The 26897-nt window shown below is 53.7% G+C and overlaps 5 protein-coding genes across 5 annotated transcripts in view; 4 read left to right on the plus strand and 1 right to left on the minus strand.

The window, feature by feature from the left end:
- The window catches only part of WBP1L (WW domain binding protein 1 like), a gene marked incomplete at both ends in the record, with an annotated part of 48159 nt that extends 47072 nt beyond the window's left edge, over positions 1-1087 (plus strand). Inside the window, one exon of the mRNA XM_079535422.1 lies at positions 348-1087. Coding sequence (XP_079391548.1) covers positions 348-1087 — 740 coding nt within the window. The remainder of the gene's footprint in view (positions 1-347) is intronic.
- Positions 1088-4263: 3176 nt separating this feature from the next.
- CYP17A1 (cytochrome P450 family 17 subfamily A member 1) lies at positions 4264-6610 on the minus strand (the record flags this gene model as incomplete). Its single annotated transcript, XM_079535931.1, has 8 exons — positions 4264-4538; positions 4651-4754; positions 4825-4994; positions 5192-5401; positions 5499-5585; positions 5691-5920; positions 6066-6204; positions 6299-6610. 8 exons carry the CDS (start codon positions 6608-6610, stop codon positions 4264-4266), a joined length of 1527 nt encoding a protein of 508 aa, XP_079392057.1.
- A 584-nt stretch (positions 6611-7194) lies between these two features.
- BORCS7 (BLOC-1 related complex subunit 7) lies at positions 7195-8846 on the plus strand (the record flags this gene model as incomplete). Its single annotated transcript, XM_079535681.1, has 5 exons — positions 7195-7335; positions 7556-7618; positions 7706-7749; positions 8373-8393; positions 8795-8846. The coding sequence occupies 5 exons, from the start codon at positions 7195-7197 to the stop codon at positions 8844-8846; spliced, it is 321 nt and encodes a 106-aa protein (XP_079391807.1).
- Positions 8847-10733: 1887 nt separating this feature from the next.
- AS3MT (arsenite methyltransferase) lies at positions 10734-15453 on the plus strand (the record flags this gene model as incomplete). The annotated part of the gene is made up of 11 exons (XM_079536141.1): positions 10734-10956; positions 11153-11223; positions 12105-12232; positions 12302-12452; positions 12531-12667; positions 13298-13367; positions 13455-13536; positions 13621-13752; positions 13827-13969; positions 14467-14601; positions 15358-15453. The coding sequence occupies 11 exons, from the start codon at positions 10734-10736 to the stop codon at positions 15451-15453; spliced, it is 1368 nt and encodes a 455-aa protein (XP_079392267.1).
- A 1617-nt stretch (positions 15454-17070) lies between these two features.
- CNNM2 (cyclin and CBS domain divalent metal cation transport mediator 2) overlaps positions 17071-26897 on the plus strand; it is a gene marked incomplete at both ends in the record, with an annotated part of 100623 nt that continues 90796 nt past the window's right edge. The window contains 1 exon segment of the mRNA XM_079536556.1: positions 17071-18634. Coding sequence (XP_079392682.1) covers positions 17071-18634 — 1564 coding nt within the window.

The following is a 26897-nucleotide window of genomic DNA, read 5'->3' on the forward strand; positions in this document are numbered from 1 at the left end:
ATTTTTTTCCTGATTTCCAGCTTGAACCTCCCCTGGCACAACTTGAGGCCATTACACCTTACAGGGAGGTAGTGACCTGGTACATTTAGGCGTGGAACTAAGAGCCAAGAAACTTTGCTGCTGTTCCCAGCTATGTTCATCTCTTCATGTATCTGTGCCCTCCTGTGCTGTGATTGCTGTTCCTCAGAACACAAAGCATCTCATTGATTTGAGTTTCAGCATTGCACGTAAAGCCCATTGACCTGCTCGGTGGGAGGGTGCTGGTATGGCACGCTGACCTACATTAATGCCAAGTTTCCTAAGAAAGGCTGCTCGAAAAATAACTTCTCCTTGCCTCCCACTTTCAGGGTTTCTGCCAAATTATTTACTACCTCCCTACGAGGAAGTGGTGAACAGACCGCCGACCCCCCCGCCTCCATACAGTGCCTTACATCAGCAGTGTGTCCCAGCAGGCAGCAGTAGCACAATCCCAGACACGCCGAGAAACCTGCAGCCAGCACAGAGCAGCTCGGCGGTGCCCAGCGGCAATCACAGCAGTACTGACAGCACCGGGTCCCCCGGCCTCGGAGACCCCGAGCCTTCCACCGCCGCGCTGGTCGAGCGAGCAGTAGCCAAAATGCAAAGCGTGGAGCCCAGCGGCACCAGCACGGGAGCTGAGCTGGTGGAGAGGGCCGGTCCCGAGAAGGATACGGAGTGCAAGGAGGAACTGCTGAAAGGTTACAGCTCGGAGAGCTTGGAGCAGAGCAGCGCCATTCCCGACGCCAAGGACAAGACGCCGGGCAGGCAGCGCCGCTTCACGGGCGACTCGGGCATCGAAGTCTGCGTATGCAACCGGGGCCATCACGACGATGACCTCAAGGAGTTCGACGGGCTCATCAATGATGCTCTGGACGGGCCCCTGGACTTCTGTGACAGCTGCAGCGGCCGCCCGCACGGCGACGAGGAGGAAGGGCTTTTTAATGCCACGGAGGAGCAGCACCGCGAACACAGCCACCACCACCTGCCCCGGCAGCCGGTGTGTGTACTCTTGAACACAATAAATGAGCAGGACTCTCCAAACTCCCGCACCAACAGCTCCCCCAGCTAAGGAGGCAGAGCGGGAAGGAGAACTGGGGGGAAAACGAAGAAACAAGTGAAATAAGCAGATAGAAACTTTGAAAGGAGAAAAAGGTGATATAACCTTTTTTGTTCCTGTTTTTTTGTTTTTCTTTTTCCCCCTCCAGTGTAATTCGGGGACTCGTCCCGAAGGCCCGGCTTGCGGGGACGGGCTGCTCTGGATTTCGTTAATCATGTCCGTTCTGCTCCGTGGGGCAGGGACTGTTTGTCAATGAGACCTTCTCACAAATGGAACTTTTCCAATGGTGATTTTTGGTGATGGTTATTATGAGTTTGTTGGTATTAGTTTTCCAGAACACTGCTTTATCTCGCAATCAGTAAAGCTCAGCAAATCTCACCCTGGGAGGATACGAAATCACCACAACGCTTCAACCTCCAGGTGTCTTCCCAGAAGCAAGCAGCTTCTGACAGTGCCGGCAGTCAGTAGCCCAAGAGTTCTGGTTTGATATAGTGCTCTTGAGGCATTGTGGGTTTGGGTTTTATTTTCACTTTTTAGGTTTGTTTTGTTTTTTTTTTTTCCTTTTGGTGTTAAACTTTCCCAAAGCTGATGAATGCCTCAACACATCAGCCCTATAATCTCTGGTGCTTCAGTGTTTAAGACAGCAGGTAGGAAAATTTCCCACTTGAAGCTGGTGGCGGAAAGACCAGTTTCTTCCAGGAGTGTTAGTCTACCACAAGCAGTCTGAAAGGAGATGTTTTTCAGAAATTTGCCTTTCCATGTAATTTTCAAAGACAAGTGTATTCCTTCAATGCCTCCAAGAGCACAGCTAGAAGTAGAATCAAGGCAGCTGGGCTGCCTTCCAAGTACTGTGGTCTCCGAATGACCTTTTCCCGGTGTGCTGCAAAAGGGCTTGGCTTTATTTTTTTTCCTTATTTTTGCACCCTGAGAGCAGCACACTCGAGTTAAGATGACAAAAAAGAAGAACAGGGCTCTCTTTGGCCAGTGTGCCTTCAAGCTTCAGCGATGCATGTTGAACAAATGGAGACGAGAGCTCCGTCCATTGCGAAGGGATGACTTACCATGTAGATGTGGAACACCTGTGCAGTATTTTTTTTTTTTTTGATCCAAAAGTTTGGTGCGATTCTGATGTTGACCACTTAAAGAAAATGAATGTCTGTTTTCTTTTTTCTTTTTTCTTTTTTTTTTTAATAGTGGCAACTGGCTACTGTATAATGTCTGTGAGCGTGTGTGTGTGACTGCAATCCATGCATGCGAGTCCTACTGGTAATATGAAAACCTGCTGTAAGACTGCAAGAAAATTTACTGTAGCTTTGCTTTAATAAACGGTAGAGATTTTGTTAGTAACAACCTGAAGGGAAAAACAAAATGAGCTGAAAACTAACATTCCCTGGGGTGCTCGTGTGGAAGAGAGCACAATTCAGACTGTGTATCTTGTTCTTGGGTTATCTCCCCATCCCTTTTATAACTATGGTCATCCAGATCATTGCTATTATGGGGAAAGAAATTGAAAACTGAACTCAGTCATGTTCAGATTTGATTGATTGAAAACCAAAATCAGTTTCAAATAAGGTGGAAACCAAAATATAATGCCTTTTCTGATAACTCGCCTCTGTGTATGTGTATCATTCTGTGAGTCATAGAATCATGCAGTGGTTGGGTCGGAAGGGACCTTAAACCCAGCCAGGTCACCCCCTGCTGTGGGCTGGGTGCCCTCCACCCAGTCAGGGCCCAGCGCCCATCCAACGCAGCCTTGGGCACCTCCAGGGATGGGGCACCCACTGCTCTGGGCTCACTTCCCTCCGAGCCTTTCCCCTCCAGTGAAACAACTGATGGACAGCGTTTGTCTGGGGGTGCCAGGAGCTCAGGGAAAGCTCCTGCCTTTCTGTGGCTGTGGGAATCATCTCAGGGTGTGAAAGCATGCCAAGCCACCACCTGAAGGGCGATGCGCTCCCACACCACCAGCTGTGCCTCCACCCTTTCACATGAGGATGTGCGTCAGAGCCAGCGCTTGGCCCACACTGCTTCCTGCCTGCAGCCTGGGAGCCGTGCAGGGTCACCTCTTCCTCCTTCTGGCCAGGCCATCCTGCTGAGCCCTGCTGCTGCTCGAGCGCCTCAGTAGAGACGCAGGCTCGTATCTTGTTTCTCCCCCATTTAAATGTCCCAGGTAGTCCTGGACATGAGATGCAATACCACCTGGGCGGTTACATCAGCAGGGTCATTTCAGCTGCTTGCGACAGATCGGCCAAAACCCGGTGGCTGCTGCCAAGGTCCCCCCCACTGCCCACAGCACGGTCACTGCCAGCCCCCAGGCTTGGGTTGCTGGTGTACAATTGGAATAAAGCTGGAGGGCTCAGCCCAGGCACTGAGGGTCTGCTTGTTTGGGGTCCCAGGAGCCCCTCATTTCCTGAGGCAGGTGATTAGATGGGGAAGCCTGGCTGCTGCCATCCAAATTGAGAGAGAAAATGTAAAGCAAACACGAACAGAAGAGTTAGCAGCAAGGAGAGACTAGCTGTGTGCTGGCTCTCCTGCCCACCGCCAAGAGCTAAGGTGCAGGGTAAGCACTGGGAGAGAGGGAAAGTGGAGGTGTGCGGAGCTACAGGGTTAAATATTAAGAAGTCAGATAATAGAGGACCAGAAACCTAGTTGCACGCTGCCCTCGCTGGCAGGGTATGGCAGCTGGCTCCTACTGGCAATGGGCTCAGCATGCACGTGTGCACAAATGTGTATGTGCATGCATGTGTGTGTGGGCATGCAGGAATGCATTTCTGTGCCTGCACACACTTGCAAGCACACAGCCACGCAGGTGCATGCGGTATGTGCCTGTGCACAGCGGGAGCCACACAGGAGCTAAAAATGTAGCCGTGTTTGAGCTGTTTCCTTCTTTCCCCTGCACTCAGCAGGTTTCCAGCCACCTGTGGCAGCCAGATGGCCCCCCCCCATGCCATGTCCATGTGGCAATGTCTGCAGCCCTGCAGAGGGGCCATGCCCTCAGCTCAGCCCAGCGCTCACATGAGGTCTTGGGGCCATCTGAACCCTCCCACCTGCACTACCCTCTTCACCCGCCCAAAAAGCAGCGTGAGCCGTGCTGGGTGGGGGACAGCTTTATTCCGACAATCGCACAAGGCACTCAGAGCGCAGTCTCTATGGCATGCACCCACTCCATTCCACTATCCAACTACCCCATCTCACCCCACCATCTCACCCCTCCAGGCTTCCCGCAGCCTGGCCTTCACCCGAAACTTCTGCACCTGCAGCACGACACCGAACTTGCCCTCCAGTGAGGGCAGGGGCTGATCCTGGGGACATTCGAGTGTGAACCTCTGCAGCACCCAGGCCAGGAAGAGGAAGAGCTCCATCTTGGCCAGGACTTCACCCAGGCACACGCGGATGCCGGCCCCAAAGGGCAGGTAGCTGGGAGAGGGTGAGTGGATGTGCTGGCCCTGCTCATCCAGAAAGCGGCCTGCAAGGGTAAGGGGCACCGCTGGGGATGGGGATTTGCCTCTTCTGACTGAGACCTGCCCCAGTTCATCATCCCTCCCACCTGGGCACTGGGCTAAGAGCTCACAACTCACCAGGGTTGAACTCCTCAGGTTTATCCCACTCCTTCTCATCATGATGCACAGACCAGAGGTTGATGACCACTCTGGCGCCCTTGGGGATGGAATACTCACCGATGCTGTAGAGCAGACACAGCATGTGATGGACGCTCCCTCCCCAGCCTCTGTCCACACCCAAGTTGGTCTCACCTGGTGTCAGCGAGGGACACGTGTGGGATGAGCAGGGGGGACACGGGCCGGATGCGCAGCACCTCACTGATGGTAGCCTCCAGGTAGGGCAGCAGCGGGCGGTCACTGAGGTGGGGGTGACGTGCCAGGCCAATCTTCTGGTCCATCTCCTCCTGGATCTTCTTCTGGACCTGCAATAGGAGGGAGCCTGGAAGGGGTATGCTCTGTGCAAGGAGCATCTCCAGCACACCGTGGCAGATAAAGGCAGAAACAAAACTCTCACATCCCTGTACCGCTTATCTCAAAAGCCTGACATCTCCCCCAGCGTCGCTCTTTCCCAAAGCCTTCTGAGATGGCCCTGATGCAGGAGGGACCCCACAGGCCGTACCTCAGGGTAGTGGAGCAGGTAGAGCACAGCCCATTTGAGCACAGTGGTGGTGGTCTCCACGCCGGCCCCAAAGATGTCCCCCACCGTCATGAGGAGGTGGTCATCTGTCAGCTCCAGACCTGGCTCAGGAGGGCAGCTGTTTTCAGCGTTGAGCCTTACTTGCAGGAGGGCATCCATCAGATCCCTCACAGTGTCCCCAGAGAATGCTTCCTGCCAGGGAACACATGTGAGTTGGGCTGTCCCGTGCATAGTCCTACAGCTCAGCTCCAGCAGTTGCAGCCCCAGGCATCCCCTGCCCCTTCAGTACCTTGTGTTCAGTGAACTTCTGCTGGAGCAGCTGGTCCCTGACCTTGAGGCATCGCTTCAGCAGGGCCAAGTCCCTGTTGGGGAAGATCTGGGGGAGAAAAGCCCCGAGAAGGTTCACGTGGGATGATGCAATCCAGCCCCTTCCTCTATTCCAAAAGGAAAAGGCCCATGTGGTTGCTATGCTCCCACTGACCTGCAGCCAGGGGAAGATGTCGACCAGGCTCTCCTTGGCCACAGTGTCCACAATGCCCTGGCTGTACTCCAGCATGGCCTCAAACTCGGGGTCCCCGCGCCGGTAGGAGGAGTTGAAGCAGAGGGAGCAGACCACGTTGGTGACAGCCCGCGTGAGCTCTGGGGCCATGTCTAGGGCCATATCCTGTGCAGCACCGAGTGTCTCACACAGGGACGCAGCCTCCCGACAGACTTCGGATGGAAGGAGAGGGGCAGTGAGCTCTAAGGGTGGCCAAGGGGGGAGGGAGGGGGAAAGCTCCCAGCTGCTTCATCAATTCCCAATTATTTGCCCCTGGCATCCCAGGAAACCCAAGCATGGTGAAAACCAAACACTTACTGATCTTCTCAAGGGCGACTGAGCCCTCCCCAAACATGGAGAGGGCGGCATGCACCAGCTTGCGTTGGAACTTCCAAAGGGGACCGTAGCTGGCAAAGGCGATGTCCTTGCCCCCACGGGACAGTAGGTCCGTGGTCACCTGCGGGACACACAGCCACGGGGTCATCCCATGCAGCATCCTCACCCCACACCAGGGGATCCGCCAACGCTGTCTCCGTGGCAGCATGACTCACAGTGCGAGGCCGTCCGGCGAAAGCCTTCCCCTTCTTCAGCAGCACCTCCCGGGCGTGCCTGTAGCTGTTGACCACCACCACGTAGTGGGAGCCCATCCATAGCCCGTAGAGGCTGCCGTAGCGACCCTGCAGGCGCCAGAGCCGCAGGTGGAGCTGCGGGTGCCCGGCCAGCTGCAGCAGGCTCCCCACCAGCGGCAGAGCTGGAAGGCTCCGCAGCCGCCCCGTCCCCGTCCCCTTGGGAGCCTGACTGCACGACAGCCTCCAGGCGCAGAGCAGGGCCAGGGCAAGCAGCAGGACAGCAAGAGGCGGCATGGTGGGACGGCGGCGGGACCGTGTGGCTCCAGGGCCTTTATAGCCACTCGGAGGCATCCCCTTGACCCTGGGACGGGCTGGGCAGCTTATCGGGGAGATGGCGGGGGGGGTGACGGGCAGCGGGCCAGCGCTGCAGCTGGGGTGAAGGCAGCGGGGCCAGGAGTGCTAGCGGAGCTCTGGGGATGCTCCGGCTGCAGCCAGCGCGGCGGTGGGCAGGAGGAGGCTGGGGGCTGTTGCCACTCTGGGAAACCTTCCAGGTGCATGGGCTGCACTGGGCTGTACTGAGCGGCTCCGAGCGGTACCGGCAGCCCCTCTCAGCACTGGGCAGCACTGGGCAGCACTGGGCAGCCCTGATCATCGGGTAATAGCGGTCAAGACCGAGTAGTACTGGGCACAATTGGAATGGCCGGGCAGCTCCGGACGGCTCCGGGCATTACCGATCAGCACTGGGCACTGGGCGGCACTGCAGGACAGCAGCGGGCAGCACAGAGCAGCGGCATTGAGGAGCCGCAGCGCGTTCCCGGCCTTTCAGGCCCGCGGCGCTCGCCGTAGCGCGGCCGTGGGGCGGGGCGGGGCGCGGCAAGATGGCGGCAGGGGGCGCGGCGGAGGCTCAGGCGCGCTTCGGGCATTCAGTGAAGGGACTGCTGACCGAGAAGGTGACGAGCTGCGGCACCGACGTGATCGCCCTCACCAAGCAGGTGCTGAAGGGCTCTCGCAGCGCCGAGGTGAGCGGCGGGGCGCGCTGGAGGGCGCGGCAGGACGGGCCGGAGGGGCGGGGCGGGGCCGGGCCGGGCCGGGCCGGGCCGCTCCCGTCCCCACCCGTCCCCACCCGTCCCCACCCCTGCTCTTCCATCCCCACCCCTGCTCTCCCTTCCCTTCTCTCCCCTCCCCTCCCTTCCCTCCGCTTGGCGCTGCCCCTCAGCGCTCCGCGCGTTCCTCTGCCAGTTGCTGGGCCAGGCCGCCAGGAACATGGTGATGCAAGAGGACGCCATCCTGCACTCCGAAGACGTAAGCTGTGTTTGTCTGCTGGGGCAGCCGCGGTTCTGCTGGGCGGCTGCTGTCAGAGGCTTTCATTCTCGATCTTGTTTTCCACAGAGTTTAAGGAAAATGGCCATAATAACCACGCACCTGCAGTACCAGTAAGTATGGACCCCTGGGAATCTGAGCGGAGCCTTTTGTTGATTTTCCTTCTTTGTAATTTGTGATTCAATGATTCTGTAAAGATCTGTGGAGCCACTCCATGCAGGCCCGTTTGCCACTTCCCATAGCTGGACACACCCTGGGACTGCGACTGTAGAACTGTTCTAGTGGGAAGGAACACCTAAAGACCCTCTGATCCCACTTCTCTGTGCTGAACAGGGACACCTCCAGCTCCATCAGGTGCTCAGAGCCCCTCCAGCCTGACCTTGGGTGTCTCCCGGGATGGGCAACCACCACCGCTCTGGGCAACCTGTGCCAGTGCTTCAGTACTCTCCAGCCCCACCACATCCACTGATATGGATGAGGCTGTTTGGAGTGAAACTGTGATTTTTTGCTTCCTGTGCGCCATGCACTAGGTCTCCTGTACCTGTGTGTGATGCTGAGAGGGAGAAAAGAGCCACTGCTTTCTGGTCTGGACGTAATCCAGACACATTTGAAGGTTTTGGCCTTCTGAGCTCTCAATCAAGTCCCTTTTCATCAGTATCACACAAAAGCTGTTTCTGAGATTTTTGTTGTTTTTTTTTTTTTTTCTGATGCTCTTTCCTATCCTTTTTTTCTCTAGGCAGGAAGCGATTCAGAAGAAGTGAGTACCTAACTGAAGAATGCCGGGCAGACATGGGAAGCAGCATGTCAAGGCCGATGGGAAGGCAATGAGTGATTGATAGAGTAGGGGAGGGGAGAACGCAACTGGAAATTTTTGCAGCTGCCTTTGAAACAGATGCTGGCCCAGCAGGATAAGTTTTCACTGCTGTGAGGATCAGTACTGTGGAGGGCTGAGAATTTGGGTGAAGAGATGATTTATGCTAAGCTTCCATTTGTTTCATTAACATACACAGGAGCACAAAGAGTGAGGTTTGCTTTGAGAGGATATGGAGTTGGGCTGGGGAGATCCAGGATTTCTTTTTTCTGTAATGTCAGTGCTAAGACTGTTCTGGGTGCTTAAGTACAGATCTCACTGTGAACCTTTTCTTGTTTTGTCCCTAGTGTGGAGCAGTCATCAAACCTGAGGGACCAGCTGAGTCACTTGCTGAAATGAAGCCTAGCTGAAGGCATTGGACATCTCCACTGGCACTGAGCTGTCCTTTTCCTCCTGGGTCTGGGGCTCAGACCTGTGTCTGGATGGTGCTGAATGCCAGCTGGGATACACACAGAGTGCACATTCCTGAGTGTGCAGGCACCTCTCAGGTGTTCCCATCCACATCTGTGTTCAGAACACTCTCCTGATTCCTTACATCTAACTGGAACCTTAGCAGAAACTTCACTTCTACAACAGTTCCTGTGTTCCTTTTCTTATCACGTGCAGTGTGAGGTGCTCAGACTGTGCCTGTACCTCAGCACCTGCATTGTTCAGCTGACGGCCCTGTGTTGAAATGGTTTGTCAGCCCAGAATGCGGCATGTGCTGCCCATCCAAAGCCTTTTGTCTGTATGTCCACAGCACGATGATTTTTCTTCCCATCCCTGCTGAGTCATTAGCTGTCTCCTGTAAGATGATGGAATACTTACCTAACGATCTCCAACAATCGTAGAGCTGGGATTTTCATACAATATAATTTCTCCTCCACCCTCCCAACGAAGTGTATGAAATAGAGCTGCGGGTTTTAAATACAGAATAACTACAGCTACAGGACCTTATTTAGACACTGAGATGATGGGTGCGCTTTATTTAGGGCATGTTAATCAGTGGGAGCTGTAAGTGGTTGGGTGGGTGTAGAGGTGCTTCAGCATGAACTGAGGTGCCTGTCACAGAGCAGAATTTTAGAAAGCGTGACTTCGGGCAGGCACCACTGAGCCAGCTGGACATGACTTTGTGAGCATCCTGCTCTGAGCTTATCTTACTTTTTGCTAAGCCAGAATTTGGAATGTCATCTCTTTGCCAGCGCATCTGCGCTGCTTTCGGCCTTCAATTGCATTCCAGTTCTGGCTTGCTCCTCCAGTTCTTGATTAAGCAGCCTTGGTAGTGCTGTGTATCTGTCAGATTGGGAACGCGTCCAGAGACGTGGCTGGGATGTGGGCAGTGAGGGGCAAAAGAATGTCAGGAGCCTGTGTATTCAGTTCTGCATTGCTCTGTCCTGAGGTCTTAGTGTCTGGGTTCCTGCTTGCTTCTCGGTGAAATGAGGTGCAAGCTATAAATACTATGCCTCGTTTTTCTTGAGTCTTTTATCTGGAGCACTTGGAGCACACTGGAAGCACTTGTTTGCCTGAGTGTGCTTTTCATCAGCTGATAGGACAAGAGCGTGGATCAGCTTGCCACATTCCTGCAGCGTGGTTTTGCTGATGTGCAGAGCCATGTGGCTTTGCCCTTGCTGCTCTTCCAGAACCACTGCCTTCCTGCCCTCATCTTGCAGCACCCAATCTATGTTTCTGTCGAGGTGTCCAGTGATACTGTTAGCTTTTCCTCTGCACTGTGCCTCTGCTCAAGCAAGAACGCAGCCATGGAGGGCATGGAGAGGCTGCGGTGATTTGCTTTGTTGTTATAAAAGCTTGGTTTTCTACACCTTAAGTCTGTAATCTTTTCATCTCTTGTGTACGGTTACCTTGATAGCAGGGGTTGTAGCCTGCACTGTGTGAGGTGACACCTAAACAGTGGGGTGCCAGGGGATATTTGTGCCCTGGGGGTTCCTGGTGCTTGGATCAAAGCTACCCTTTGGAACAGTTTCCCTGGAGCTTCTTGAGAATAAAAGAGCTGTCCCAGGCACTACTATGCTGCAGCTATGTGTGCTACCGGTCACCCTGACCAGTGTGGAACAGCGTGGCATACTGCTTCACACCAGGATCTTCCTGTGGACACAGTGTCCATGTTGCAGGTGGCTTATTCCCCACCAGAGTTCCCATCTGCAGGGGTTGGAACATCACCCTGTGGTTTCCCTGCGTTTGGGCAAGCAGGAGGTGAGATGGACTGTGCTGTGAGAGGGACACAGCTGGATGGGAATGGCTGCTGGTGCTGGCAGCAGGCAGGGCTGCATGCTAGGGTTTGAGGCCTGCTGGGAACTGACCTTGAGAGGGAACAAAGAGCCGGGGCGGAGCGTGGCCCAGCTGCAGCTGGAAGCAGTAAGTCGCACTTCAGGGTGCTGGGCCCTGTCCCGCGGGGGACCCTGGGAGACGTTGTGGAAGGAGGATTTGCCCTACAGGGATATCTCTGGCAGGGATGGGTTTGGGGTGTTTCAACTGGGGTGTTGGCAAGGGGTGTTCTTCCCACTAGGATGCGGGTCTGGGGCCTCCCTGGGGTTGTCAGATGGAGGCAAGGGAAGCGTTCTGGTATTTTGAGGAGGGGCTTTGGGAAGGGCCTGTAGTGGTGCCCATGCAGTGGCATTGGCACCAGCTCTGAGCTCCTGTTGCTGCAGTGGCTGCCCCGTGCAGGGACTGCGCCCCCGAGGACCAAATCTCCCAGGACCAGATCCACTACGAGGTGCAGGTGAGGGTGTGAGCGGGGGGTTGGGAAGGAGTGCTGAGTGTCAACGGCTTACGGGCTGGTTTGGCCCGGTTCCGTGGGGAGCGGGGTGGGGGGATCCATGGATCTGCGCCTCCGGAAAAAAAGGAAACAGGGGGCCCCAAAATAATTAAAAACAGCGGCAACGATCTGAGGAGAAACAAACTAATTTACTGAATACAGTATCGGAATGCAAGATAATACACTATTATACAATATAATCAGAATTGAAGCTAATAAATCAAATATAATGAGAGAGAGAATGTCCAAAAGCTGGATAGGCCTCACCACAACGCTGAGGTGAGATGCACAGTCCAGTTGAGCAGCAGGGAGATGGGAGCAGCGCCCACGACGAAGAGCAGGTGAAAAAGAGCCCATCAGGTGAACCCTGCCAGGAGTTAAACCTCCTCTTGCTGACCGCAAAGTCCCCTGGGGAATGTAGTTCTTCTTCTCTTCAGGGCAGGTACCCAGGACTTGAGCATTAACAGTTAAACTCCCAGTGCCCCACATGAAGTTATGATGCGGAATACCGAAAGCCAAAAATCACAAAACCATGACACTGAGTCAAGGCAAAGTTGACACGGGACAAAGTTCACCGCGGGATCCTGGTGAGAGTGCTAAGGCAGGTGGCTGCTGCCAGTGGAGTTTTGGAGCAGCATTTTGCGCATCTTCATAATGGGGTTGGGAAGGGACGAGCAGGTGAAGCTGGGGAGGGTTGGGATGGAGAAACGTGTAACGTTACCCAGATTTATAGCTGCAGAGGGCACTGCTGGCATGTGCAAGCTGCATGACCTCAGGTTGGTGTGTGTGGAGGCACGATGGCCCAGCTTGCTGCAGTCAGGTGGCCCCTGTGTTTCCTTTGCCAGGATTACTATGGCAGAGAGCTGCAGAAGACAGAGGACCTGAAAACCAATGCCTGCATCACACTGACCAGGCCCGTTCCCAAGGCGGTGAGAGATGCTCTGCAGCATGTCCATGAGGAGGTGGTGGCCAGGTGAGCCTCACACTTCCCCCCCGTGCCACCTCCCATGGACTGCACCCTCACTCAGCCCAAACCCCCCAGGTACTATGGCTGTGGCCTGGTCATCCCGGAGTGCCTGGCATCCTGCCGGGTCCTGGACCTGGGCAGCGGCAGTGGCAGGGACTGCTACATGCTGAGCCAGCTAGTGGGGGAGCAGGGCCATGTCACCGGCATCGACATGACTGAGGCACAGGTATGGCACAGGGCCACCCACGGGATCACCTCATCCCCACCCCGAGTCCTGCCATATTCCTTCCCTTCCTCCTCCCAGGTCGAGGTGGCGAAAAAGCACATTGCCTATCACATGGAGAAGTTCGGCTACCAAAAGCCAAACGTGGAATTCCTCCAGGGCTACATGGAGAACCTCGGTGATGCTGGGCTGACTGATGAGAGCTATGATATTGTCATGTAGGTACCCTGCAGAGATTGTACTGGATTTGCACCCACATCCCCAAGGGGTCCATTTTGGAACCGATGCTCTTCGACGTCTTTATCAATTATATAAACAGTGGGATTCAGTGCACCCTCAGCAAGTTTGCTGATGACACCAAGATAAGTGGAGCAGTTGATGCAATAGAAGGGATATAATCCAGAATGGTTTTTAACTAGAAGAGAAGAGATTGAAGTAAGATGTTAGGAAGAAATTCTTTATTCAGAGGGAGGTGAAGCCCTGGCACTGCTGCCCAGAAGCTGTGGGTGCCCCATCCCTGGAGGCATTCAGGGCCAGGTTGGATGGAGCCCGGGGTCCTGACCTGGTGGGAGGAACGCAGCCCACCACAGGGGGTTGGGACTGGACGGGCTTTAAGATCCCTCTAACCTAAGCTGTTCTATGATTCTATGTACAATCCTGCTGGGCTGCTCACTTCAACAATGTGTTTGGAAGTTAAAAACTAGAGGTAGGATCTAAGCTATAGCCTGTGAATATGGAATTTCCCTTTTTCATGGTTGAATCTTGCAATGAGTGATGGACTATGTGCAGCTGGTGGTGCTGAGCAAAGGTGATGATGCTGCAAAGAATCTTTGGTGTTCTCCTTCCAGCTCCAACTGTGTGATCAACCTCGCCCCTGACAAGAGGGCTGTGCTTCGGGAGGCCTACCGTGTGCTGAAGGTAGGGAGCCAAGTGGGGCTGGGATGGCTTTGCTGCAGGTGCCTATTCAGTCTCATCATCTGCCATCCACTTCTTACTGCCTTTCAGCCTGGAGGAGAGATGTACTTCAGCGATGTCTATGCCAACCAGCACCTGAGTGAAGCTGTGAGGAAGCACAGGGTGCTGTGGGGTGTGTAGGGCACTGCAACACATGGGATGGGCAGCCTTTGGGTCTGATGTGCATGGTGTCACCGTGCCCATGTCCTTGTCTCAGGAGAGTGCCTGGCAGGAGCCCTGTTCTGGAGAGACTTGTACAGCATTGCCAAGGAGGTGGGTTTCAGCCCTCCGTGCCTGGTCACCGCCAGCCCCATCACTGTCAGCAACAAGGAGCTAGAGAAAATCATTGGTGAGGGTTCCACCGTCTCCATTTGGTTATGAGAACTGCACTGGGACTCCATATACAGTGCCTTTCCCTTGCAGGTGACTGCTGCTTCGTCTCAGCCACGTACCGGCTCTTCAAGGTGCCAGGGAGCAGCTGGGCCGGGCCAGGCCAGGTCATCTACAATGGTGGGATTGTGGGGCATGAGCGAGAGCTGGTGTTTGATGCCAACTTCACCTTCAAGGTATGGGGAGGCACATTTGGGCTCCCAAAGATGGCACTATGGAAGGTTCAGGTTGGACATTAGGAAAAATCTATTCTCAGAAAGAGTGGGTGAGGCATTGGAACAGGCTGCCCAGAGATGTGGTGGGGTCACTGTCCCTGGAGGTGTTCATGAACCGTGAAGATGTGGCACTGGGGGATCTGGTTAGTGGCATGGTCGGAATGGGTTGATGGTTGGACTGGGTGATCCTAGAGGTCTTTTCCAACTCAGTGATCCTAAAATTCCATATAAACCAGGGGAACTGCAAACAGGGCATGGAGAGGAAGTCAGAGCTGTGCAATGTGTTGGGGCGAAGATGGGAGTAGTACTTCCCTGGTGCTACACCAGGCAGTTTGCAGACAGTTGTGGGTGTATCTCCAGGTTTTGGACTGGGCTTTGAGCATCATCTCTCTGGGCAGTTGGGGACCCCTGGGCTACATGTCCCAGGCTCCAGTCCCATGATGTTTTCCTTTCCCCAGAAAGGAGAAGTGGTGGACGTGGATGCTGAAATGGCTGCGATATTGCAGAGCTCCAGGTTTGCAGACAAATTCCTGATCCAGGGTGGTGGGACTGATGTTGCTGCACCACAAGGCTGCTGTCCTGGGAAGATGAAGGTTGGTAGCTATGTGCTGAGCTCTAGGATGGGGACACTGCTGCTGTGTGCTATCACAGGGCTACCCTGAAGTATCAATGGGTGGTCGCATGACACAAGGAGGCCCATGTTCTTCTGGGCCCAGCAGGAGCCTGTGGGAGACTGGATGGCACCTGGTGCCTGAGTTTGGGCAGCTCTACCCCTTTTGGATTTGCTGAGGTTTATTTTGCATCCAGAGGGGTTTGTTGTGGCTTGAGAACCCTTCATCCCCTGCACATGTCTATGGGGGACACTGGGACTAGTGGCTGAACCCGCTGGAGGTCTCTATGAGAGATATCTTTCCTCTAGGCAGGCGGTGGCCACCCCCAGCTGCCCCTTTCTGCTGCTGTGAGCTTGGCCCTGGCTGACAACCCTGACCCTGCAGCTCCTTTATCTGCTGGCAGCCTCTCCTTGCCCCTTCGTCATCCTTTCAGCCTCAGCTGGCCCAGCTGGGGCTATGAAGTAGGGGTCACTGACAGGCAAAGGAGATAAAGCCCTGCAGCTGTCTGTCCCTGAAACACAGTCTTGCATTTGACTCTTTGGTCCTGTCCAAGCATTTCTCAGTTAAAAGCACAGTGAAAGTCCCAGAGAAGCTCTCAGTGTCCCCCTTATGGCATAGCAAAGTGAATGGACTGATCAGCTGTTGCCTATGGCGTTCTGCTAGGGTTTGGAGCAAGTAGTGGGGAAGTGCTGCTACCCCATGGCCTGACCCCATCCCTCGTTGTTCTCTACCCTCCAGGAGAAGAACTGTGACCCCTTCCTGTTGCTGCAGCAGCGGGCAGCCCCAGCTCCTGCCTGTGGTGCTGCCAGGACCTGCGGGCCGCAGGGCTGCTGAGCGGACAGCGATGTCTCCACAGCGTTGGGAGCGGGGGGGGGCTGTGGCTTCACCGGAGAGAAAATACAAAGAAATAGTTGAGCAGTGTGGCTGAGCTGGGGTTCGCTTTCTTGCCTGGGGGTGAGGGTGAGCAGCACCTTGGGGACCCCCTCGTGAGTCGTCTTACCGCCCTGCCCGGCCCCTGCACGGGGAGCGCTGCGGACCAGATGCTGGACGTGAGCTCACAGCACATCGAATGCCTGGATCCCACACAGGGCATGCCGGGGCCGGGCAGGGCGGCTCCAAAGGTGGGGGAAGAATCTTTGGGAGCCCGCAGTTCTCAGCCAGTGCTCCTGAGAAGCAAAAGGCGCAGCCTAGCTGTTCTTCTTGTTTTAACCCCCCCCGCGCCGACCTCTGCATTTTCTGCAGCCGGCCCCCGGGCACGGACAGCCCCACCTCCCGCTCCTGGAGCCGGGATTCCAATCCCTGCCCCGTGCGGTGCCGCTGAGCTTTGTTTTTTTCCCGCACTCCATCTAGCGGGGAGCTCCGCGTGCAGCGCAAGCGCTAAGCCTGCAGGTTTGTGAAGGGAAATGCGGCGGTTCTGCAGACCCGGCGCTGCGGCGGCCGTGCTCCGAGTCCTGCAGCCACGGGCCCTGGCGCTGAGCGGCACTGCCGTCCCAGCCCCGACCGAGCTCAGCCATGTGAGCATCCCCACCCCTCGTTGTGCCGTGCGTGTCCGTGCCAGGAGCGGTGCCCGACGGCCGCGACGAGAGACTTCTGGCACCTGAATGGGGCGACCCACGAGCCTGGAGATGTTCGAGAAACGTGGAGATCTTAGCATCGTATGACCGTCATGGTTGGAAAAGGCTGCTAAACCCAACTATCAGCCCGCTCTGCGCGGTCTCGGCGCTCCGCGGGGGAGGCGGCGAGTGGCCGCCAGGGGGCACTGCGCGACCGCTGAGCAAAGAGAAGCGACGGCGGAGCGGAGCCGGGGAACGGGTAGCGGCGCGTTGTGGGGCGGCGGGATGTGGGTGGAAGGCGGCGGTGGCGGCGGCGGCGGGCGGGAGGACGGACGCCGAGCGGGCCCGTCCTGTTCTGTTTTACCCGCTCTGTCCCGTCCCGTCCCGTCCACTCGCCGCGCGCAGCACGCGCCGGCTCCGACCCGCCGGCCGCTCCGCGCCCTCATTGGTCGCGCCCCTCCGAGGCTCCACCCCTTCAACCCTCGGCCGCGCCGCTATTGGCCGCCTCCTCGCGGCCGGCTCCGCCCCCCACCGCCTGGCGTACACACCGGAGTCACGCGCCCCTCGGGCTGAGGCCGCGGTAGAGGCCGGCGGCAGAGGGCCGGACTGACGGCCACGCCCCCTTGCCCGCTCGCGGGCGGCGATTGGCTGAGCGCGGCCGAGGCCCCGCCCCCGCGCGGCGGGCGGGGAGGGGCGGGCGGGACAGCGGCTTGAGGCGGCTCTCGGCTCGGCCCGGCCCGGCAGTCGCCGCCCGTCGGGTCCCGCGGGCAGCCGTGCCCGCCGCCTCGCCCGCCGCCACCGCGCCCGCCGCCGCCACCGCCGCCGCCGGGGGACCGGGGCACGCCGCAGGCGCCGAGCGGCGATGCGGGGCCGCGGCGGCGCCGAGCCCTGACTAAAGATGGCCGCGCTGCCCGGCGGGAACATGGCGGGGGGCGGCCGGGGGGCGCGGGTGGAGCTGCTGCTGCTGCTGCTCGCCGCCTGCCTCGGCCGCCGGCCCCCGGCCTCCGCCGCCGCCGCCGCGCCTCCCGCCGCCTCCGTTCCCTCGGCGGAGGAGACGGTGATCATCGGCCTGCGGCTGGAGGACACGGACGACGTCTCCTTCATGGAGGGGGGAGCGCTGCGGGTGAGCGAGCGGACGCGGGTGAAGCTGCGGGTCTACGGGCAGAACATCAACAACGAGACGTGGTCGCGCATCGCCTTCACGGAGCACGAGCGGCGGCGGGGCGGGCGGGCGGCGGCGGGGGCGGCGGGGCGCGGCGGCGGCGGAGGCGGCGGCGGTTCGGCGGGAGGCGGCGGCGGAGCCCCGCAGCGCTGCGGCATCCGCACGTCGGACATCATCATCCTGCCGCACATCGTGCTCAACCGCCGCACCTCCGGCATCATCGAGATCGAGATCAAGCCCCTGCGCAAGACGGAGAAGAGCAAGTCCTACTACCTGTGCACCTCCGTCTCCGCCGCCGCGCTGGGGCCCGGGGCCGCCGGGAGGATGGTGGACGCCGAGGGGCGGGACGGGCCGCCGCCGTGGGGCGAGACCACCTGGATCTACCACGACGGAGAGGACACCAAGATGATCGTGGGCGAGGAGAAGAAGTTCCTGCTGCCCTTCTGGCTGCAGGTGATCTTCATCTCGCTGCTGCTCTGCCTCTCGGGCATGTTCAGCGGCCTCAACCTGGGCCTGATGGCCCTGGACCCCATGGAGCTGCGCATCGTGCAGAACTGTGGCACAGACAAGGAGAAGAACTACGCCAAGCGCATCGAGCCCGTGCGCCGCCAGGGCAACTACCTGCTGTGCTCCCTCCTGCTGGGCAACGTCCTGGTCAACACCACGCTGACCATCCTGCTGGACGACATTGCTGGCTCTGGGCTGGTGGCCGTGGTGGTCTCCACCATCGGTATCGTCATCTTCGGCGAGATCGTGCCGCAGGCCATTTGCTCTCGGCACGGCCTGGCCGTGGGCGCCAACACCATCTTCCTCACCAAGTTTTTCATGATGATGACCTTCCCGGCCTCCTACCCGGTCAGCAAGCTGCTGGACTGCGTGCTGGGCCAGGAGATCGGTACGGTCTACAACCGTGAGAAGTTGCTGGAGATGCTGCGGGTCACCGACCCTTATAACGACCTGGTCAAGGAGGAGCTCAACATCATACAGGGGGCCCTGGAGCTGCGCACCAAGACGGTGGAGGACGTGATGACTCCTCTCCGAGACTGCTTCATGATAGCGGCTGAGGCTGTGCTGGACTTCAACACCATGTCTGAGATCATGGAGAGCGGCTACACCCGCATCCCCGTTTTTGAGGGTGACCGCTCCAACATCGTGGACTTGCTCTTCGTCAAGGACCTGGCTTTTGTGGACCCTGACGACTGCACTTTGCTCAAGACCATCACCCGCTTCTACAACCACCCGCTGCACTTCGTCTTCAACGACACCAAGCTCGACGCCATGCTGGAGGAGTTCAAGAAAGGTGGGCTCACGGCAGGGCAGGAGGTGTGGGTGCTGCGGGGGGCTCAAAGGTGCGTGGGGGGCAGTGAGAGGACGCGCTTCTGGTATCAGCCAGCTTCTTGAGCCAGAAGGCTGATGTGGGGCTGGTAGATGGTATGTGCCCCCGCCGCTTTTCCCCACTCCTGGGATGTGTGTGTGGGCACTGTGCCAGGCACTTTTTTTTTTTTTTTTTTTTTTCCACTCATCTGCCCATCGTGGCGGGAAACTGCTGACGTGAATCTGCAGCCGTTACTCGGCCACATCTCTCCATGCATTTTCAGCTGGCCAGGCAGGAGGAGCAGGTGGGCTGCTGGTGCAGGTCGCTCCTCTCTTTCCTGCTTAGTGTGCACACGTGCTGGGATAAACATGGCATTCCCACTCCATTCATAGGCTCTGCGGTTGTGCTCCTGTTATGGTGATTGATGCTTTGATCTGGTGACTCAGGCAGTGTCGGTGCTTTGCAGTGTATTTGAGTGCACCTGTTTGTGTTGCATTTTGGGTCATGGATTTTCTTACCTAGGCTGTCCCTTGCCCTGAGGACCATACTCAACTGAGCGAAGAAATACCTTTCTGCATCTTTGGTGTAGCATCTGTATTTGTAGCTTCATAACAGGGTCGAGTCTTTCCATTCTAATTGCAGTGAGCGTTGGCTTGGCAGATGTCTTAATTGTTATGAGGTTTTGCTTATGAGAAAACAGAAAAACACTTTTTCTCCCCAGTTTGGAACCTGCACCTCTCTGCGAGCCAAAAAGCAATTCAGTCTGTAAAAGAAAAACGTTTGAAAAGAAATAGGGAGATTTGAAACAGATGGGATGTCTGCAGACTCCCATGCTGGATGATGGGAAGTGAGGTGAGCTCAGAGCATTGCACTGTTGACCAGCGTGGTTCTGGGGAGATGATCCAAATAGCTGCATTGGCACAGCGAGGTTAATGGGAAATATCTGAATTTGCCTTGTATCACACCCAGGAGTTACCTGGAAAAGAGTTCTGTACATTTGGTAGATGGTCTTTCTAGTTAACAAATTTCAATGTCCACCTATGTTTCCAGGTGCTGTTTGGTCCGTGCACCGGGCTGCGATGGTATGGTGTTTGGTCTTTTCCTTCCTTCTTAACTCAGGGTGGGGGATTTCAGAGTTATGCCGTTGGTTTCCTCTTTCTCCTCTCACTTTCACAGATGGAAGGCAAATGTACTGCAGTTTTACTGTTTAATTCCTTCTGCCTCAGTCTAATGGTGGGGAAATGCTACTCTGCATCAGAGCTGTTGGGCGGGAGAGGTGGGAGAGCCTCGCCTGTGGTTTCAGTGCTGCAGGATCTGCAGCTGGGATCTGGGAACCTCAGCTATGTCACCTAACTGCTGGCTGGTGAAGTGCATTTTGCTGTGTGTGCAGTCATGGTGTTTGTTCCCCTCCGTTATTCCGACTCCACACAGCACAATGTGGTTCTGAGCCTGTAGCCAGACTCAGTGTGTCTAAAGAAATGAATGTTACATGGGATGCTTTACTCCTTGATTGAGGGAAGTGAAGTACTCCTGTATGTTAGAGTCCTTTTGTTTAATAGCTGGCAGAACTAGATAAGCATTTCAATCCTGGAGTTGTGGCAGAGCCAGATATGCCTCCTTTTAGGTTCTGAAATTTGTGCTTAAAACAGGCTTTGTAATTCCCCTGGGCTGCTGGGAGCTACAGACCAGAGGATGCTCTCACTGATCGTCAGAGAACTTCCCTTGCTGCACCAGGACACCTCCCAGCAGCACAGATTTAGGACAGCTTACCAATGCATGTGCCCTCCTGCGTTCTGTAGGGGTGGCTTAATTCAGGGTACTTCAATCCTACCCAGCATTTACTCCCCAACAGCTATGCTGGTGGGTCTGCATCAACAAGCCCCGGGGTTAGGATGAGCTCTGTCTTAACTGGTTTCTCTTTAAACAAGCAGATACGGTGGAAATAAATGGCTTCCTTTGTCCTTTGAAATGAATGTAAATAACTGATAGCTTGCTTGATCTGGCATAGCGCAGTGTCTTTTGCAACTGTTCTTCAAACTTTCTTCTTCAGAGCAACCTTGCCAAATTCCCGTGAGAATGTACAAATTAAGGGTGAGAATCAAATTGCACGCTGCTCTCTCGTACAGCGTTGGAAATAAATAAGCTTACAGTTGTTAATCACCCTTTTCCCACCATGCTGACCTTCCACTGCCTGCTTCAAAGCCCTGGGTGCTGCCCAAGGGCCTTCACTGCTGTCAGTGCTGCGGGCAGCTCGTGGGATGGTGTTGCTGTCACTGAAATGCTTCTGTCTGATCAAGGGAAGAGGCTTTTCTTAAACAAGTTTGGAAATGAGCTGAGCGGGTGGGGTTATGAAGCGTACTTTTGGGGCAGGAACAAAATATTTTTAACCCAAACATAGGATGGAGGCTCACGAGGAGGAGGTGAAGAGCCAAGCACGGCAGGATAGATGTCCTTACACTGTTGTGGAGGATGGAGCTGCTAATTCTGTACTTGTCCTGGTGCTTGGGCAGGGTGGGGGGAGGGTTTGGTGGTGAGCCTGTTCTTCATGTTCTTTGCCCACAACTGCAAAATGAATATATGCTTTACTTCTACGCTGCCAGGCAAGAAACTTAATTTTGAGAGAGCCGCCGCACATTCCCATTCCCTTGCTGCTCTAATCTCTTCAAGTATGAATAAACATGATTTCTGAAGCAGTCCGCAGAAACGCTTTTCTTCTAGAAAGCATTGTTTATTTTAAAATAAATAAAAAGCTGTTGAAAGTGGAGCAGTTTTCTATTCCTGTGGACAGACCTCGAACTCTTAGCAGCACTGATAAGTCCATCTGCCAGTGAGCTGTGCAGGCTGGGTGTACGGCTCGAATCCGACCCATTCAGCTCCAGTTTAAAGCAAGGAAGTACAAGGAACCCTTCAGCTTAGGCAAGGGCGTGCAGTGAGCAAAGTCAAGCAGTTCAGAGATGCGTCTCTTTGGTCTGCCATCGTCTCCAGGATCAGTTAGCATCCAGTTCCTAAGGTGCAGCAAGGAGTGTCTGAACAACGGAGTCATTTTTGGAAAGAAGCTGAAGGCTATCTGCACTGGTCTCTTTCCCCTGCTGATCGGTGTCTGGGCTTTTTTTCCCTTTTGTCAGTTTTCCTAGGGCTCTGTTCAAATGTTCGCTGGCACTTGCTCGTAGTGTTTTTCACTGGCAGATCTCTGCGTGTGTGAGCCCAAATCCAAAGCATTCTATTTCTAGCTCCCTGCATGCCACAGCTACAAGAATTCTGCTTGAAAAGCCTTGTGTTGTAATACTAATATTTTAAGATTGGCCCACTTTCTACGAGCCATTGTACAGCTGCCCTCCTGGTGGCCTGGACAGCTTCAACGTGCAGGAGTTTCTCAGCCGTGCTCCTCCTTATCTGTCCTTGCAGACCTGGGGACTTGGAGCCATGTGTTTTGATTTCATTTATCTGCCTCTGCTATTAGGTTATAATAAAAGATCAGAGTTAATAACCTATTACAAAGAAGCCGTGGTGACTCTGCAGCAGTTCTGAGCTCTTATTTTCTGAATCACATGGCAGCCTTGAGGAAATTCCTAGATTCCTTATTAAAATTATTATCAACTGGACCATAAAAGATTTTTCTTCCCTAAAACCTTGTCAGATTTACTTGATGATCTTTTCTTCATGCTCTGTTGATCTTGTATCATCTGTTTTTTTAATAGTGTGCATGTTTAGTGTGAATGTAGGACCTCGCCTGTTTCTTTTCCAGTTCCTACCCTGCTCGCAGGAAAGCTACAGGAACCAGAAGCATAAAACCCTTACTTTTAATGGGAACAGAGGGGAATGCCCAGATGTATTTACTCCTCTTTTGAGTACACAGGTGATCATTTTGGCAGCAGGTGAGACAGTGAGCGGTTGGTAGCCCACAGACCCAAAGCTCAGCATTGCTGCTGTTCTGATCTGAGTTCTTTCTGCTGAAGGTCACTTACCTTTCTGGTACTAGTCAAACCCACATTTTTAGGTGGCTGCTTTCCTGGTCCCTTTCAGGTTTTATGGATTTCCATCCTGGTGAGTCCAGGCTTCCCATAAATGTCTGCGGTTTACCATGACACATAAGTAACCTTTATGTCACAGAACTGAATTGTTTTCTGCCTCATCTAACAGGCTGTCTGTCCCTGAAGCTGTTTCTCTATTTAGGGCTATGACTGCAGCGTTACCAGAAGAAGAGAGTACATAAATCCCTCGTGGAATTATCTAAGATATGTAAAATACCTTCTTGGAAAACAATGTTGTTTTCAAGGTTGCTTGGCTAATAAAAGGCATCTCCCCCGATCCTTCTGGGAGAATTCACATAAAGCAAAGGGCATTGAGGTCCAGCATGGAGACTTCATGCGTGAAGAGGATAGGGGAGCGGTAGGTGGGACGGAATTTGTCCACCAAGATCCAGAAGACTTAGCCTAATGCACCTGCAGATTTCTTCCCTGAACAGAAAATTGTGTGTGTGTGTGGGGGGGCTGCCATGTGACAGAGGCTTCTTGGCTGCCTAACAGTGTGGCACCCACAGGGTCAGAGCTGCCAGGAGCTCTGCTGCCCTTGCAGAACACTGGGGATTTATGCCTGTGGTGCTGGCAAGGGCAAATGTGGGCTGCTGCAGGCGGCCCTCCTGCTGGCATGTGGAGAGGGAGGTGTGGAGGGGATGCGTCAGAACAGCTCCGGCTCCTCATGGGGTCCCGGCTTTGTTAGAGCCCAGGAGAAGAAGTGCAGTAGAGGTTCGAATCTGACATTGTGCTGCGAATGATTCTTGATTGCTTTCTAACTGGTTGTTAAGATCTCTTGTTGTTCAGCAAAGATGAGGTGATGCTGTTTTCTCCATAACGTTTGCCAAGTTAGCAAACTCCTTTCTACTCTGAAGCCGATTCCGCAAGTGAACCAGATTCCATTCTGCTTCCTCTTTGAGTGTAAATGTTATCTGTCACAGGCAGACGTGAACTTCAGCCCTGTCTGCATAGGCAGCATTTAATGGCCAGTTTTGAAGTAGGATGGAGAGGAAGGGGAAAACGTCAACTTCTGAACAAATTCAGTAGTGCAGCAAAATGGCTGGGTAGTGCAACAATCTCTCACCAAGCTGTGATTCAGGAACTTCTGAAACCAAACACGTTATCTTTAGTGAATTGCCTGCAGGTTTGCTCCTTTCTGCGAGTGCATCTAATCAATGCAAAAGCTTTGTCAGTTTACCACAGTAACAGTGTGGTATCTTCCATCAGTTGCTTTGTAACACGACTGGGAGAAGGAGATGGATCGAAAGGTTGCGTTGCCGATTGTGATCTCTGGAAAATGCTAAAATAGGAACGAAGCGCTATTGTGGTTTTGCTGTTCAGTCAAAGCTAGGAAATACTAGAATGGAAGATATCTGTACAACTGTTATTTGACGCTGTAGTATCATAGAATAGCTTGAGTTGGAATGGACCTTTCAGATCATCCAGTGCCAACCACCCTGCCGTGGGCAAGTTTGCCTCCCACTAGACCAGGCTGCTCAAGGCTCGGTGTGTAAGCATTACAATGCAGTTTTTAATTATGTGATTATTGCCTATTCTAGATCTCTGGATAGCCATGTGATGGAAGAAGGGAACCTGAGATACTCTTCTCAGCCTCTTCAGTGCTCTGTGCCAAAGCAAATGTTTGGGACAAAATTGTCAGTTGTTTAACCTAATGTAGTAATATAATAGACCCTTTTTTAATTTTTTTTTTTTTTTTTAATTTAATGTATAAAATCCATTCTGACACACAAATATTGAGTCATTCGCAATTGCAGAAGTGGCAAAGCCATCCAAAGACAGTTTTCCTTTTGGCACACTGTAGTATTGCTCAGGCTGGTTTTAGAGGAAAGGAGGGAGCTGGCCAGCCCACATTTCATAGATGTTCAGTGCCCCAGTCCCCTCCCTTCTCTGTTGAAGGAATCAAACACTGTAGTGCCTGGGATTATGAGCAAGGTCACTTAGTTTGGAGCATCACTGACACTCAATTGGAGAGAGGAATAGTGTCAGATTTTGTCTTGCTCACTTAAAGAGCAGATGTAGAAAAGAGGAGTGAAGATCTGGAGAACTTGCCTGTTTCCAGGCATTTTGTAGTGTATACTCAATATTAAGAGTCGTAAGTCAGTTTTACAGCTGCTTCAGCATCATAAAATGGCCTAGAGTGAAGGGAGTGGGTGAGCAGTGTGTTGAATGGGTCTGTATCTCATTCTGCATAATCTTTTCCATTAATACTTAAGAACAACTCACATTTTTATTACCTTACGTGCCTCTGTAGAGCTGTGGTGCATTTGCCAGTCTGGGTAAACCAATTGCACTTCTAATACCACAGTTACATTTTACAGTTTCATTCATGGAGCTTATAAAATGCAGATTCAACACAGACTCCTCTGAACCATACCCTGATGAGTGTGCCCTGGCACTCTACCTAACTTGACAGGATCCTAAAATACAGCCTAGCAGTTACATATGGGAGTGCAACTACTTGGTGTGAATGAGCTACAGCACATGGCAAAAAAAACCAATGACCTGATTGGCAAATTGATCCAACCTCGGTGTCCTGCGAAGGTCACAGAGTCCTTTCAAGACCATCCAATGATGGATTTTTGTTTCACTTTCTCTGTGATTGCACCGATGAAGTGAGGTCTGTCAGTAACTTCTGAGGGAATCCACCTCTTTCCTTTGGCCTGGGAATCAACATGGCTCAATATCTGCTGGCAGAAGAAGCTCTGCTGGGTCTGGATTAAAACACGATGTTGCTAGATCAGAGCACAGAGGGTAGAGAGATCCCTTTCTTAGAGCAAAGCCCACAGTGCTTGGAGAAGCATTTCATGCTGCATGTACCTGGTGCGCAATGGCTGGGTCAGCTTATCTTTCTGGCTTTCCATTCCTGGTCTCAGTAGCGTAGAGGCTTTGATTCTTCCAAACTTGTCTCTAACTCTTCTCGTTTCTGTCTTCCATTACTCAAAAATACTCTCTTCTCTGTTTATGGTTCTGTCTGTACTAACTTTTCACTCTCAAGAGTCGTGAGTAGCAGCCCTTGGAGACCTTTGAGCCGCTGTTCTTCTGTTTTGTGCTAAAACTGCCTGACAGCATTGCAGATTTCTAGTAGACAGCCAGTTTTCACTGAACAGAAGAGTGATTTTCAGGATTTGCTACACTTCTGTGTTGTCTGTGGGACATTGAAAGGGCTGTTTGTCTTTGGTAGTTGTGTTGGTTTACTGCACAACCTCTAAATGCAAGAGATGGGTGACTGGGTCAGTAGGCATGTTGAAAATTAGGATTCTCACATGAGTGTTTGTGGGTTTTTTTGTGATTTAAAGACATGAGTCAAATCTTGCTCTTTACCTACTAGTGATTATATCAGCTTGAGAGTTCTAGTAAACAAATTCTAGAAAAGCAACTTGTCATGTAATTGAGTTGTCTTCAAGTACCTAAAGCCCTAGACTGGACAGAAACCTCAGAGCTAAAAGCTTGTGTGAGTGGGACTTGTCTCTTTTTGTCAAACAGTATTCCTTGTAAACAAAGTTAGGTACAGTAATTTCAGTGTTTAAGTATGAAGCAACAGCCCTTCTCATCAAGGAATTTTAATTTGAAGGGTAGAGCAAGTGTGATGCCTGTCAATCTGGGATCTGCAACCTGGTGACTACTGGGGCCTCAAGAGTTATAAGTTAATGTGATTCTGCCGCAGTTACTAATTAACCAAGCAAGAGCTTTGCTCCAACCGACAGAGCTGGGGCCAGGAGATGAGCACATACATTTAGTACAAAAGATCTGTATGGTTTTGTTCTCTGTGATGCTTTCCGTTGGGATTGCACCATCCTCTCGCTGGCAGTCTCAAAGGGATCACGCTTCAAATGAGAGTGATGTTGTAACGCTGTTCCTGCGGGGTGAGCCGTGTCAATGAGACTGGCTTCTCACTCACTCACTTGAGGATCTCCCCTGCAAGAAGCCTGAATGGAAGTTGTTCTTTTATAGTGAGCTTTTATGGTGATATAATCTCTTAAACGATACGACAGAGTCATCCGTGGCTGTTGACCTTTATGGAGGGGAGGTGAACGAGACCTTTTTCCCTACTTGTCCATGGTGATCAGAGCTACAAAATGCTGACTCTGCTTCCGAGTTGGTCACTCTGCTACCAGCAAACACTTTGAAGGATCTTGCCATTTCTGGTTTCCTTCCAGCACTCCACCTCCTGCTTTGGGAGGATCGTCCCGCCTGCCCTTTGCACTGTGGGGTTC

The sequence above is a fragment of the Tetrao urogallus genome, assembly GCF_951394365.1.
Source record: "Tetrao urogallus genome assembly, chromosome: 5".
Classification (NCBI taxonomy): domain Eukaryota; kingdom Metazoa; phylum Chordata; class Aves; order Galliformes; family Phasianidae; genus Tetrao; species Tetrao urogallus.